The sequence below is a fragment of the Xyrauchen texanus genome, chromosome 39 (genome assembly GCF_025860055.1).
Source record: "Xyrauchen texanus isolate HMW12.3.18 chromosome 39, RBS_HiC_50CHRs, whole genome shotgun sequence".
Taxonomy (NCBI): domain Eukaryota; kingdom Metazoa; phylum Chordata; class Actinopteri; order Cypriniformes; family Catostomidae; genus Xyrauchen; species Xyrauchen texanus.
Window position 1 is genome coordinate 4,648,259 of NC_068314.1, and position 16,673 is coordinate 4,664,931.

At 38.0% G+C, this 16,673-nt stretch overlaps 1 protein-coding gene across 2 annotated transcripts in view; it reads right to left on the reverse strand.

The window, feature by feature from the left end:
* The window catches only part of LOC127632517 (paired box protein Pax-7), a 69,981-nt gene that overhangs the window by 3,046 nt on the left and 50,262 nt on the right, over positions 1 to 16,673 (reverse strand). For both annotated transcript variants that reach the window (XM_052111136.1, XM_052111135.1), the window contains exon 8: positions 2,538 to 2,787. In XM_052111136.1, the coding sequence (XP_051967096.1) occupies positions 2,538 to 2,787 (250 nt within the window). The remainder of the gene's footprint in view (positions 1 to 2,537; positions 2,788 to 16,673) is intronic.

Sequence of the window (16,673 nt, forward strand, 5' to 3'; positions counted from 1 at the left end):
GCTGCTGTAGCTTACTTACCAACTATTAACATTAGTTTACATGTTAGGGACTATATTTTGTAGCAGAAGGATGCCATTTAATGAATTACTGTATATTATAAAATTCATCAGAATATAGCACGGCCTTTCATACTTAATTGCTTTAATCGCACATTTTCAGTTACAAACACAAAGTTAAATGTGTATGATTTTCAGTTATATTGATATTTAGCATAAATGTAGGTGTTGTAATGTGATGCTCTCACTTTAAAGGTGAACTCACAATTTATTTACTCAAGAAATAAGTTTTTCACCTAAAGAAATTAATTGTAATTTTGAAACATATGTTTAAAATCATAAGCACTGACATAAGATGAAGACTCTTCAGTCATATCAGTAACATTATAAAAGCTGTTTTATTCTACATGGAGAGGGTCCCCTCATGGGAGCTGCCATTTTAGGTTCACATGACCAGCTGAATACTACTCGCTTAATCTCAGTAACGGCCATGTTATTGGACACTTTCACTCATGGATTAAATTCATTATTTCTGACTGTGAATAATAACTCTATTGTAACTCTCTAAGACTATTGCGTTCGAATGATGCTGCTTCCAAACCCCTAGGTGTCAGTGTATATCCGAAATTATATAAACTCAACCATTACTGTGTGCACCTTTAATTGAGACCTGAGTGTGTTTGTTGCCAAAAAAGATACTCAAATGTTGCGTGTGGTTCCAACATGTTGGCCAAATTAGAGTTCTACTCTTAAAGTTTCCCCTCATTCCCCACAAACGCATTGTGAATCAGTTTGAACATCATTCTAAATACCAGCTAATACAAAAAAAATTATTTGTGAATCTGACATCACACCATTGACACAATTAACAATACAGGTAATCCTTCATTACACATTTAATACAGGCACTTTGTTGAACTTTTGAAGAGTGTTCAATGAAAACGAAATAAATATAGATTAATTAAAGATAATGTGAGTGAAATGGGGGTTTAGTTAAGAGAGAGACAGAGAGAGCCGTGTGTCATTCATTCAGGTCTGTGCGTGTGTGTATGTGCCAGTCTTTATTATACTGAGCATTAGAGATTTCATGCTTCATATTCGGCTCAATCTCTCTCCAATTTGAGCAGCTCTCTCCTCTCTCTCATTAAACACATCACTCCTCTCTATCTGACTCCTAATTAACCTGACATTCGCTCGTCAGATCTCTTCAATCAACACTTCCTCACCTTCTGATGGACCTGACAGTACACACACACACACACACACACACACACACACACACACACACACACACACACACACACACACATACACATACACATACACACACAAACACATTCACACACAAGTAAATACGTTGAACACCACCACACATACCAGGGCTGTGCCAATATAATCATATTTCAATATATTGCTATCTAGTGTATGAATTTTTAAAGTGTACTGCAGTGTTGTCTCAAATGGATCCCCAGCGTTTCTTTTTTTTTCACGGAACAGTCAGCGTTTTTCAGTTGACGGAAGTGAGGTTTCAAATGCATGCAATGTGTTGACACTAGATTTAGCACGTTATTCAACCACAGTATAACTCCCATATCTCAAATAACGTACATATTCAGACAGCTTGTGATGGTAAAGTTTCCGACTCACATTTGTAAGGTGCTGTCTTCACAGAAGTTTCACTAGTTGCGACACTAACTGTCAATTACAATTGTTTTGTCAGGCCAGCATCACGGTCAGGTAACCCCATCCCTTTCACTACGTAGAACTAGCAAAGAGCGCTGAGTGCATGAAGTATCCAACATTCCACACTCCTATATTTTGGCTGAAGAAGTACATCATCAAGATACTTATAGTACTCTTCTTTTTGTTGTATTTCTATAATGTTGTATGTAGAATAAGTGCAGAAGTATGCAATTTGGGACCAGGCTATAGTAACCATTGTTAACACCAAAATATCATAGTTACTTCCGTTGTAACTACAATCATTTGTACTTTAAATTTGTCATTTTGATGACACAATGCAAAGACAAACATTTGCACCATTCATAATATAAGCAGAAACCATTGGTGTTGACTTTAATAAACATGCACATGTATGGTGGTAATTAGAAGCCAGTTGCTTCTGTGACAACATCAGCCTATGATTATGCTAATTGAATCAATATTTTTTTCCTGCCCTGCAGCTTGTGTGTGTGAGGGTGTGTTTGTAAAAGGTGACTAAAAGGACACTGGGACCCTAGGGGTGTGAATGTGCTCTTTGAAGTGCCCATTTCCCAGTCAAGGGACAAAAACTGTGACTAACAGAGGAGCCCGGGGCCAACACTGAGGTCTTTATCAGGAGCATATGTCTGCCCTGCTCTGATGGGTCAGGGAGTCTTGAGATGGTCAGAAATGGGCACGGACACCCTCAGCAGGAAAGAGGAAACGGATTGTAACCAATTTACCAATTATGGTCTAATTCCAATGACAGTTGGGGGAACTATAACTTTAAAACAAAGACATATACAGAGTATATAATGGAGGGATGGTAAAGTGCATACTTTGGCCATACTGGCTGTACTGGTAGCCAGCAGTGACAGGGTCCATGCTGTAGCCGGTTGTGCTGTATGTTGGGGGACAGTAGGACTGGGAGGAGGCAAGACTGTCCACACTCTTGATGGGGTCTGAACGCTGACTGCAGCTCGCTGAGATGGGGTTAGATGCTTCCAGACTGCCGTGGAGAGGAGAGATGGAGAAATCGTGCTGAGGCTGGGAGGGGACCCCACTGGGGTTACTCAAAATACTCATCACCTGGAGAGAGATAGCGAGATACAGGTGGTTAAAAATCGGTTTGTCTGGCATAGCCAAACTTGACTGTACAAATAAAGTCTAGTCCACATGGCAGCTTATTCTGGCTAAGAGCTGCCCACATAAGGCTAGGGTACACTTGGTTTTACCATGTGTCGTTCCGTCTCGCACAAGGTCTAGCTTTCAGCAGTTCAAAGCACAGTCTTTTGACTGCAAGCCCATACAGACGTGTTCGACGCATGAGAACTAAAGCTGCTTTGTGATATTCTTGTATTACAGTCAACAGCAGGGGCATGTGCCCACAATCAGGCTCTCTGTGTGTCTAGAAAAACTGATGAAGACATTTGAACCACGCTCACTATGTGCGAGATGTAGCGGCATGTGGTAAACCAAAGTATACTTTTGCCTATATTTTCAGGTAGCCAAACTTTTTCCTGACAGCAGGTTTGCCAGAACTCTCGATTTTTGTAAGGGTAACTCTGAGAACAAAGCTGAATTTAAAGGTGTGCGCAATAAAACTTGAAACTTTTTAACATATATTTTAGCGATGTACTGTTATGTTGACGCTAAAATACAGGACATTCGGCAACGCTATTTTCAGCTCATGTCCACACTAATATGTTTTCAATTATAAACGCATTAGTTTCGCTACATTTACGCATCTCATCCAAACTGAAACATAATTTTCTTCCACCGAAAATGAAGCGTTTAAAACTATGGACTATGGAAAACTATGACGTTAGAAAACTGAAAACAGAGTTAAAATGAAAATATATTAGTGTTGATCTGGCTTCGATGTCCTCCATCTCAAAGAGAGAAAATTCTAAACTTTGGAATATATTTCAAAGATACTATGCCATGAATGCTGGAATAGGAGAAAAAATGTTAACATCAAAAAACCTTTAAAGTTCAAATGTGTTTTCTACGCTACTATCGTCATCAATCGGAATTGCAAAAATAATCACTGTTATTAAACAGATTCCAGGAAGCTCTCTCCATTTTCCATTGGTTGTACAAACAGATCATCATGCCTCAAACGCACGCCATTGGCCGAGCCAATGCTGCTTTGTTTTGGAATGTTTCATTAGCACCACAGTCACAGTGTTACAACAAATGGCTTATAGTTGAATTTGCATACTGAGTTTGGATACAAGAAACTTATTTTAACATTGAAAAAATGACACACATCAGCTTTAACTACTTTAAATTATGAGTAGCTTGTAGCTTGGGAAACTACAGTTTCAAATTAGCTTCCCCAACACTCACAGCAGGTCATTTTCAGTTTCCAGTGTCCATCTCAAAGAGAAAGAGAGAGATAGAGAGTGAAAGTGTGCCAAGCTTAGAGCTCGGCCAGAGTCCCAGAGTGATTAGCCGAAGTCCAGGCAAAGCCACTGAACAGACAGAGATATACAGCAAAAGAAAGAGACGGGGGCCAGACCCATCAGACCCCAGCGGCAGTGCCAGACAGACTCAGTACTATGGCCTCCAGCACAACAAGCACTGAGGGAGCTGATAATCCCGCCCCCAGGCCTCAGAAACACTCCCACGCTCATGAATAATAATGAGCTGTGGCCTGAACAGAGCCAAGGACGTGATCTTCCATTCCTAACAAACAGGCCTAACTCTTTAAGCTACTATTAATATTTGTACAAGCTGTTTATTGTGTTGTGTACTGAGAAACAATATCTGGTTTAAGGGCTTAATAAGTTGTCCACTTATTTATGATATTAACATACGTTTATTAATTTGCTATTTGAAATAGCATTCTACCACACTACACATAGTTTCAATTTTATAGAGTATGTACAATCTGGACATTTTCTGGATTGCCTACTACATCTGCCAAAATGTGAAGTATAAAACGAAGCATACTGCATTTACTGTACTCCACAATGCAATTCTAGTGTGAAATATATATACACGTATATACATGCTACATAGGGAGGTAAAAGTATACTAAAATAGTACACATTCCATTGTTGTAGTATTAAGTATTTATAGTCTGCCAATTTTCTGTATGCATGGAATACCTGGATGGCCTACTACGTTCACCAAAATTGCACTTTTTTCACAAAAAATGCAACATAATAAGGTCATGTGACAACAACGCATTATAATACTGCTTGCAACTGACGCATACTGTTTCACCTTTTAGGCTGTATTTATGATACACAAGCAGAACAAATGTCTGTGTAAATTCCTTATTAATCCATTCTTACATCAATTGTGGTATTTAATTGAATGTGACAGTTTACATAAGAATAGTTGACAATTAAAAATAATTGTTTGCTGTATACAGTAAATATTGTGCAGTATGCACTAGTGTACCACTGCTAACACAGCCAAATTAGAATAAGTAACCAAGGTTTGAGAACAAACTATGTCGGTTGTTTCAACGTTTAGCCATTTTTCATATTTCTAATCAAAGAAAGAAAAAAATATTTGTTGATTTTATCAATGAAATTGTGACTTAAAATAAACGACACTTAGTTTATAGGTGCATTAACTCTCATAGATCCTGTTTATCAACAATACTCTTGCTAATGCTAATCCCTCCAGGGGTGGACTGGGAAGAGAAATCGGGCCGGGATTTTACATAGAAACTGGCCCAAAATGGTTGAGTGGTGTCCTATTCTGCATATCGCTGCCCCATTTGGCATACCGCGGTGGCGTTTTGTGGCCCTTTCTGCATAACGCGGTGGCTCATTTTAGCTTATCGCGGCCCATTCGGCCCGTTTCACGGCCGGCCCGGTTCTCCCGATGGTTAGTCCACCCCTGATCGGCCCCAAAGTGCATCGTCCCACTGGTAAAATGCCCAGTATGCCAGATTACCAATCCAGTCCTGAATCCCACCCACATATTCATCTGATTGGTCCATTGTTTTAACTGACATTGATCTGCTGCATGTCAAAAGTTAAAATGTAAAAACATCCAGATAGAAAGAAAAAGAGAGATGGAAAATATAATGTTTGGGGCTGAAGAAGGGTAAACCAGGAAGCCCCACACATGGTCTCCCCTCTCAGTCGACAGAAAGCATCCTTCTCGCATCAGGTTCACGTTGCGTCTCGACACGCTATGCTGCCCTTTGACTCCGTTTGGCTGCTAAACCAATTATACCATCATGGAGTTGGTTAAAACACACTCCCCGGCTGAGGTTTAAACACAGTTCACCATGGTGATACAGAATCAACAGCCGCATAAGTCTCAAGAGTTGACTTCCAAGTCACCTTTGTGCTAGTTGATGACACCAAATGAATGCAGAGGACAAAAATTAATCACATTATGATTAATATTCCCTAAATGTCTCGCAGGAAATATGGAACACTTGAGACACATCAGACACATAACGCTGGTTAGCGGTTTCCTCGTGCTAATTCTGTCAGTATGGAGCACCGTTCCGCACACATGTGACACGGATCACATAAGTGGAAGATTCATGGCCGTGTCTTTATAAGAGACACATGTGATGTGGCCATATGGCTGGGAGATTCATACATTTCCTGATTAGAGCAGATTAGTTGATGGAAAGCACAAGTATTCCTTGTTGGTGGCCACATGAGGGGGCAGTTTGATGGGGACAGCAGCTGCAGGGGTGGGAGATTTAGTCATCGGTTAATTGAAGCTTGATTACACTGCTTCCGTCTTTATATGCACGTTAAATTAAAGTGGCAGACAATCAGGACCAACTCTTCTATCAGTGCTTCTAATTATAAAGCACTAAATTCCAGCAGCGGTTCCTCAATAGAGCCTGATTGAGAGTTAATATGGGGAAATCGTTGGACCTTTGTTGAAAAGACAGGGCTGTCATTTTCATAGATGGTAATGTTTCACTACTGGTTATGAGTCAAACTCCTAGTTTTGAGAAAATATATACATTTTTACATTAACATAATTGAGCTTCTTTATTGTATCAGCAGATGGCATGGTGTAACACTAAGAAGTTATTTGAATAACAAATACAAAATATTTTGTCATAAAACAGTCAGATATATTAGTTTGAGTAGTATAGAGAGTGCGACTGGATTGCGTCATTAGCAGTGCATCTTGGGAGTGGGTGGTCGCTGCAGAGCTATTTTGCCGCACTTTGTTTGCTGAAATTCTCTGATTGTTGGATCTTTCTCTTAAGGATCATGGTTGTGTAGTTATTCACTAAAAATTCTGCTAATAAATACATTAAAAAAAAATTACATAAACAATTGATTAACAACCTCAGGGATCATGGTAGGTTTGTCTTGAAAGATTTACACATTATCATTAATAATCAATTCCCTTGTGGAACAATTAGCGGGATTTTTACTTCCGGAACCTGCACTCTTTTCAGCCCAAATAAATGGAGATCATGACCAATGACATTTCGGCAGTGTTTAACAGTTTGACTTTGTATTCTTGTCATAGTTAAACATTATTTGGTGGAATTTTGACCTTGATGCACCTTGACCAATAGAGGAGTAAATGCTGAACTTCGTTGCAGGGGAAAGATTAAGCTCGGCTGAGATTGTATTACAATTCTACTCACCCAGAACATTAACGCAGCTAAATAAACAAAAATCAATATCATTCAGACCGTTCATCTGATACGAGCGCAGAGTGAAGTGTGTGACATACAGTATCTGCGCTTAGATTTGATGGCAAAACAAGCACCTCAGGCCAACACTGGCAATAACACCTGATAATACAGCTTAGTGTCGTTCACAGTCTAAATAAACCCTCATTTCAACAGTCATTCCACACAGTTACTTTTTGTTTTCCTCAAATAGGCTATACAGTTTTTTCTTTGTCTCTCTTTTTCTCTATCTCTACCCAACTCTATCTTCAGCAGCACTTTACTCGTTTGTTGTGTGTCGTGTGAGCTGTAGATAATGGAAGTTGAGACTCCAGTGTTTAAAGGACACAGCCCACAGGCATCACCTTCCTCTCTGCAAATAGATTACTCCATAAATAATAATAAAAACCTAATTAATTCTCCAACTTCTGAGACCCTGTAGCCTGAGGCTGATGTGCAAACCCGGAATTGTAAATTGATACAATGTGCATCCTTTCAGATAAATAAATAGTGCATTTGCAACAAACTAAAAGGGATTCTTTATACCACTCTAATTTCCTTAACAGTGAAATTATCTATCTATCTATCTATCTATCTATCTATCTATCTATCTATCTATCTATCTATCTATCTATCTATCTATCTATCTACATACATATACATATATGCAAGTATTATTTATTGTATTTGTTATTTTGTCTGGTTAAATGTACAACAATCCTTTCGTGTTTAGTCGAGCTCGATAAAAACAGCTTGATAACTGCACAGCTAAAACGAATCTGTAAGCCGCAGATGACAACTTTTAAAGAGGCAATTTAGCCAAAAGCCAAACATTACGTTCACGCTACAACTACACATGCAGACTCTGTCTGTAGTTCATATGCTCATCAACAGAAGAAAAGAAATGGTATTGGAAACAAAATGGTACTGGAAAATCAGAACTGCAAACAACTCTTAATTCCGGTCCGGAGCATATATTAAGTATTAAAAATAACATTAAAGCTTTTTTATGAAAATCTTTTATTCTACCTTTATTTGTTGTGATTCTGTAAGAAATAGTGAAAATTCTCAATGATAACTGATGAACATTCCATGAGCACTCACAAAGAGCCATTTGTAGACAATAAAATAGTATACAATAATCTTTTTTAAAAGTATTAAAAAAAAACCACACACACACACATTTACTTTCCATAACTTTTCCAAAGCTTTATAAATTGTATTAATTTCCATGACTTTCCCAGACCTGGAAATCACAATTTAAAAATCTCTGCCTCAATTTTGTTTGCGCCAGGTTAAATATGGCATATAGTCTGACAAAGATTTTTTTTACATTTTACTGTAATCGTATGAACGAGACATTTTTTTTAAGTTCCCCCCCTTATAAATCTTGGCTTTGACTCCATTGTGTTTCTAGACCTTGACAAGGACAATGTCATATATTTTTTCATAAAAAAATATTTGCAGATAATTTGCTAATCATTTTCCAATAAATCAGAGCTTTTCTTACTAACTATTTTGTTTATGACAAAAAAAAAATTATAATAATAATTAACAAGTGTCATCTTTCAGAGACTGCAGTTATACTCCAAAGGATCTACGAACTGCAACCATTTTATTTTTGATATGTCAATTCTTGGTGCAAACCAAAATAAATATGGTGTCTACTCTCAGTAAGTCTATGCCCACCTGAACACTAAGTGCTCACTTGGTAAATACCGAGCACAAATGTAGTGCAACAAAGCAAATTTAAAAGAAAAAATATGCTGAGGATAAATAAAAAAATTTCCAGTCGCATGGACAACAGACAGTTCGAGGGGATTTGAGAAGGGGGTGTACGTGCTGAAAAAGAGTCAGGGGGCTTTTAAGAGTACAAAGACTCCAGTAGGACAGAGTTTGCCTAAGGGCCAGCCTGCCACCAGAGCAGATAGCACAGGCCTCTGCACCCTCGCCAGGCTCTCGGCCAACAGACACACACTACTCTTAATCTAGCCCAGAGTGGATTAGAGAGTTCCTCTCACCACTAACTCCCCCCTATCTACCCCTACCCCATGCCCTCCAGTGGTACCTTCAAGTTCAGTGCAGGTCATGAGGGCAAACGGAGGGGAATGAGCCCTCTCGGTGTGTGTAAGTTATCTGAGACAAACAGAATATCATCTCTTCTCTTCACAGATCTGTGGGGCTGATAGTCGCCTGCACTGGAAAATGTGAGCGGTTCTTTGCACTCCTGCTGTTGATTGTTTGTCTGTGTTTCAAAGGACAGTCCTGGGGCGATGATTATGGCAAATAACCATTTCTGTAATTTATCAACCCCTTCAACTGACACCCTTTTGGGATTATTGAGGAGTAAGGTACAAAAGGGAATGTTCAAATTGCAATGACGTTTTTTTTTTCCGATTTATTTAGGGTAGTAATGTTATGAAAAATATTTCAGGTTATGTAAATATTATTTTAGAAATATTTGATTAGTAATGTTAGTTAAGCATTGCGGTTGTTTTATACAGTTTGTGATAACCCTCAGATTTAAGATAGACAGATATATCGGTTAGACCAATTAATTGACCGATATTAGGCCATTTCGATATATCAGAAATATGATTATTGTAAATCAATAGTAATTTCTCACATATATGATTAGTGATTGGCCGAAATTTTGGGTAGACCAATTATGACTCGAATGAGTCATTTGCAGTGTGTCTTGGGAGTAGGCGGTCCCTGCATGTAGACCAATTAATGGACTGATATTAGGCCAATTTAATATATAGGATATATTATTACTGTAAATAAATTGTACCAATTTATCACATAAATGATAAATGATTGACCGATATTCTGAGTAGACTAATTAATGGGCTGATATTTGAGCATTTTATATTTTTTGGTAATCAGCGATCAACCATACCAATTTGGCTGGTTAAGAGAAGCGTTCATTTTAACTGCCGATCAGTTATAAAATCGTAAATAGATTAAAAAAATATGATTTTTTTAAGAATTTTGAATATATATTGAGAAACGTTCCTTTTAATTTCAGATATCATGAGTACACCACATTTGCTAATGTTAACTGTACCGCAAAGTTATTTTTATATAGACTAGCTGATATTATGTGCTGATATATTACAGTATATATATATTGTGTGTGTGTGTGTGTGTGTGTGTGTGTTTGTGTGTGTGTATATATGTACAGTACTGTGCAAAAGTTTTAGGCACTTGTGAAAAATGTTGCACAGTGAGTCAAAAATAATGACATAAACAGTTTTCATTTATCACTTAATGTCATGCAAAGTCCAGTAAACAAAACAAGCTAAATCAATATTCGGTGTGACCACCTTTGCCTTTAAAACAGCCCCAATTCTCCTGGTATACCTGTACACAGTTTTTCGTGGTTTTTGGCAGATAGGATGTACCAAGCTTCATGGAGATCTCCACAGTTCTCCTATCAATTTAGTCTCAATTTCTTTTTGCTTGGGAGGCTAACATTTATATTTCTTATTGACACACTAAAGCTCAAGATATAAATAACCATCTTAAGACAAATGCTTTTGGGAAACATCTCATGTGCCTCAGACTTTTGCACAGTACTGTATATGTATATATATATATATATATATATATATATATATATATATATATATATATATATATATATATATATATATATAGCCGGTGGTTGAAAAGAAACAACCCGGGATACAAAAATATATTTTGGGGGTTTTATTCTGACAGCTGTTTATAAAAAAAGAAAAAACTACAGTAGTATACTGTTATACATGTATAACAGTAGTAAAACACATAGTATAGTCAGGACATTACTGATGTAAAAAACAGCACCATCACTGTTTGAAAAAAGTAATTTTTGATAAAATCTAGACAAGCCCCATTTCCAGCAGCCATCACTCCAACACCTTATCTCTGAGTAATCATGCTAAATTGCTAATTTGGTACTATAAAATTACTTGCCATTATATCAATATATTATGTCAAAAAGGGCAAAAAAGAAACAGCTTTCTCTAGAAACTCATCAGTCAATCATTGTTTTGAGGAATGAAGGCTATATAATGCTTGAAATTGCCAAAAAACTGAAGAGTTCATAGAAAGGTATAACTACAGTCTTCAAAGACAAATGACAACTGACTCTAACAAGGACAGAAAGAGATGTGGAAGGCCAGATGTACAACTAGTTTGAGAAATAGACATCTCACATTTCCTCCGCTGACAGCTTCATTGAATTTTACCTGCTCAACACCAGTTTCATGTACAACAGTAAAGAGAAGACTCAGGAGGCCTTATGGGAAGAATTGCATAGAAAAAGAAACTTTTGAAACAGAAAAACAAATAGAAAAGGACAACAGATAATTGGAAAATAGTGTTATGGATCTTAACCACATTGAGCTTTTGCGGGATCAGCTAGACTGTAAGGTGTGTAAGAAGTGCCCGACAAGACAGTCACATCTATGGCAAGTGCTACAGGAAGTGTGGGGTGAAAGGTCACCTGAGTATCTGGACAAACTGACCGCTAGAATGTGAAGAATCTGCAAAGCTGTCATTGCTGCACATGGAGGATTTTTTGATGACAACGCTTTGAAGTTGTTTAAGAAGTTCTGTTTTTTTTTTTTTTATTATTGTAATAGTAATTTTTCATGTTATTAATATCCAGACTACGCATTGTGATCTGTTGAATGCCACTTTAGTGAATTCTTGGTGAACACATTTCTTTCCTTAAGAGCAAAAAACATTTGGACGCCAGTGTATCTAATTTATTTTTATATTTAAGCTGTCGATCACCTTGTGTTCTAGATAATGCATTAAAAAAATCTATTTCAGTTAACCACTAATCATGAAAGCTATATGTCTGCTAAAACATTTTTAGTCATCCACACTGATTGGCTAGTAATCAGATGCTTTTAAAACAAGTCTATGGCTTAACCACTCTCCCACACTTCCCATAGTGGTGCTCATCTGAGACAAAATGAGTATTTAAAAATAACAGTGGTTGCATAAATTCAATTAGTGGCTTTTGGTCATGGTGGAAAGGGAGCGCGGGCCAATTAACCAGCCTGGGAGCCCTCAGCCTGCCTGACTGGTGACAGAGAACAGATGATGGGGGCCGTTCGCCATGTCACAACCGTAATTGGCCAAAGCACATTAATCAAAAGTGAAACGAGGTTTTCGAGAGGGTGAGAGAGATGAGGAAGAGAACAGGGCGACACAAATGGGGGGAGTGGGGGTGGGGGTGGGGGTGGTTAATAAAATATGAGAGAGACAACAAGATAGACAGAGAGAGTATGTGAGAAAATTTAGTGGAATACAGAATGACCTCTTGTGAGCGATGTGACAAAACTGGAATGCTCTATAGGCACTTGCAACTCAATGAAAAGATTTTGATGTTAGCATCTTGCTATGCTAAAAGCAAATACTCTAATAAGCAATTAAATACATCAAACAAACACCAAAAAATGGCAGCATAATGTTGCTGCCTAACTTTTGGAACAGAGTGGTTAGCGGGCATATGCTTAAAATAATGTCTAGGTAGGCAGCTCACTAGGTTTTGGAACAGAGCTAGTTTTAGTTTTAAGTGCTCTGAAGAAGAAGGGCGAGTGTGATAATCAAGTTCAATTAGTCTGTGATTGGCACTGACAGAATCTGGGCACTGACAGGACACAGATGAAAGCCATTATCAGTCACTGAAACAAGCTGTCACTTCTCCGAGAATGTTTACTGTACTAAATAGAGTGCATATGGTCTCTACCTCTCTCTTCTGGTCAGTCACACCTCTCATCAGCAAATTTACTGACAGCAGCAGATCAACGCAACTCAAAAGGCTCACAGTGTGTCATTTGCCTGTATGGAATCAGCATTTCATGTAGGGATGCACAATATATCAGTGGCCATTTTGGTATCTGCAAATAGTAGTTTTCTTTTTTCTTTTTTTTTAATTATGGGTATCAGTCTGATTTAACCAATATGGAAGCAAATAAAATGTAGGGCTTATTGCCCCCCATTCTTTTGCACAGTATGCCAGGTTTTTAAAATATGCTAAATAGTCCTTTATAGCACATTGTAATGTTTTGTTTTTGTATTGTGTTTACTTTTAACATGTAAAATTGCACATTTAGAAATATACAAATAAAAAAAAGGATACTGACCAAACAGTTTGATTTAAAATATCAGTCATTATATCAATTATTGGTCATAACTAAAATAATTATTGGTTATCATATTGACAAAATGTCTATTTCGGTTCATCAATAATGTTAATTATTTTAGGCCAGTATGTTTCTCATATCTCATAAGATAAAAAAAATTTGGTTTTGCTAAGAAGAAATAATAGAATGTCAGAATGAGAGAAATATAACTATCAGTTATCGTTTCAGCTAAAATTTCAATATCGATGTATCTCAGATCTAAAAATTGATAGGGCATTAAATTGTATTTATAACAGTTAGACAGATGGGTTCTAATAAGAACAACAATTGTAAGAATGCCAGAATAAGAGCATTTAGATAATACTGGCCATAATATAATTTATCAGCCACAACACATTATAATTTTCTGTTATTAGAATCAGAATACATTTTCCCAATCAGTTCACCAGGGATCAGCTGCTGAATTTTCGGCAGAGCATACCTGATTATTTTTTGCCATTGTTTGATTCGTCTGGTGTTTTATTAGACATCTTAGTTGGAGGTGCAGCAGTGTTCTACAAGTGCTCCAAGAGACGCAAGCGAGGGAAGCGTGCCGGCACGCTTGTGAAGCTTTGTCAACGTGGCTTTAGGACTACGCTGCTGAGTATTCATCCTCACAGATGAATGTCCGCTCCCTCGCCAACAAAGCGGACAGACCGCTTCTGCTCACTCAAACAAATAAGGACTTTTCTAACTCTGCTGCTCTGTGTTTTACAGAAACCTGGCTGAATGATGCCATCGATATTCACGTTACATCTGCCGAGCTTCCGACTTTTCAGAGCGGATCACATTACGGAATCATCGGGGAAAACGAGAGGTGGTGGAACATGCTTTTACATCAACGACAGTTGGTGTACAGATGTAACAGCATTGAAGAAGAAGTGCTGTCCTAATTTAGAGGACATTTTGTCAACTGAAAGCCGTTTTCCTCATTTATTCTGATGAGTGTATACATCCCGCCACATGCATGCATGAATGCAGCTATGCAACAGCTGCACAGACATGGAGCAACAATACCTGGACTCTCTTATCATTATTCTGGGAAATTTTAATAAAACTAACCTCACCCATGAACTGACAAGTACAAACAACACATCAGATGCCCTACTAGAGAAAAAAATATACTGGACCACTGCTACACCACTGTAAAGGATGCCTATCTCCCGATGGATCACCAGATTTCTGATAGATAGGTCGCAGCTAGTGAGATTGGGGAAAATCACATCCCGGCCCCTTACTATTAGCACTGGTGCTCCTCAGGGATGCGTTCCCTCTCCTTTGCTCTTCTCCCAGTACATGAATGACTGCACTGCAAATGACCCCTCTGTCAAGCTCCTGAAGTTTTTAGATGACACCATGTTCATTGGCATCATCCATGATGGTGACAAGTCTGCACACAGACGGGAGGTTGAACAGCTGACTGTCTGGTGCGTCACAACAGCCTTGAGCTGAACAAGCTCACAACAGTGGAGATGATAGTGGACTTCAGGAGAAATCCCCTTACACCCATTTAGACATATAATACTGGCTTTCATGTCGGTTATCGGTATAGACCAAACTTTCAATATCAGTGCATACCTGATCTAAAGTGTGTTAATTAAGTGTATTTTTATATAAATTGTTGGTTTTGATATGAACAATAATAGAAAGTATATCGGAATGGGGCAATTATACGTACAGTATATCCCAAAGTTCTCTCTGTGGGCCGGTGAAGTTCACAGCAAGAAAAGTGCTGCCGTCTGCCATCTAACCAGAAGTTAATCTACTTTCTATTTGCTTGCAATTGAAGAAGGCACAATCATCTATTCTCTCCCAGTGATATGCCTGAGTGAGTGTGGGACAGATTCAGCCACCAGGAACACACACACACACTCGAACAGCTCCTCTCACTTTGCACTGGTGCCTCAACCAAATTAAATGGCAGATTTTATGATTCCACTAGAGTGGTTTAATGTGGTTGAGGAAGCAGCAGAGAGAGAGCGAGAGAGCGGGTGATTTATTTGCTAAAATCAGCAGGGGATCTGTGCAGTGAAAAATGTCAGGTCAAATTGTTCTTGACAGAGTTAATATCTGCACCTCATAGCAATAATTACATGTAAATAAATAGTGAAATAGCGCTCAGCAGGAGACTAAGAGGAAAGAACTGCTTCAGCGAGACAGCCAGCTGGGATCGGCTCATTTTAGAGAAAGTAAAGAAAAGAGACTTAAATTTGCTGAATCATTTAAAAACTTGATTCTGACGAAGAAGGGCCACATTTCACTTTTCAACATAAAGTCGTAATTAGTCATTTAAGCGAACATGTTCTTATCCAAAACAGTGTAGATTATACTAGTTACAGGGATAATTCCCCTGGAGTAATCTGAGGTCAAGTCTTTTGTTCAAAGGTCATCCCTTGTTTGAACTTACAACCTTTTGGTTACCAGCTGAGAGCTTTTGCTTTCTGTCTCAAGTAAAAAAAGAGCCCACTCCTAAGTCTCTGGATATCTTTCTAGATATAGTGGCTTGAGTCAATGAAAATCTATGATTTGTTTTGCTCTATTTATCACCATTCAGACAACAAATATAAGTTCAAGATTGCTTAGAAAAGTAATAGTACACTTCTGCTCTACAAGCCATATGATGTTTGGTAGCAAAATTATGATGAATAACACACCAAAGTTTAATACTTCCAGTTATACAATGGAAGAATCCAAACTTTGTTCTACTGAACGAACTAAAGCATCCTAGGAGAATTAACCTGTAAACTATTCACTTTAAAATTAGCTAGTTGAGGAAAATAAATAAATAAAGAAGGTCACATCCAAACCACACCTACAATAAATATTTACCGGTCATCAACATTCTTCAACTCGCTGTGTACTCCTGGGACGAGTAAATCAGGGACATGAGGGAATAGGAACATACCACCAAAGGACCACACATAAGCAGAACAAAAACTTGTTTGAATCTCTAAACCCAAGTAGGAGCAATAGAAGTAGTGATGCTTGCCATATAAGGTCTCTCATGGCTTTTTGCATTATTGAACCATTGATTGTACCTTACTTTAAATGCTACATAGAATTTACACAGCCCAGTTTAAAAATACTCCTTTTGAGACTGGAAAATGTGTTTGAGTGTCACCATTCAGTGTAGTGAAAATGAAACAGAGAAGACAGCTGGA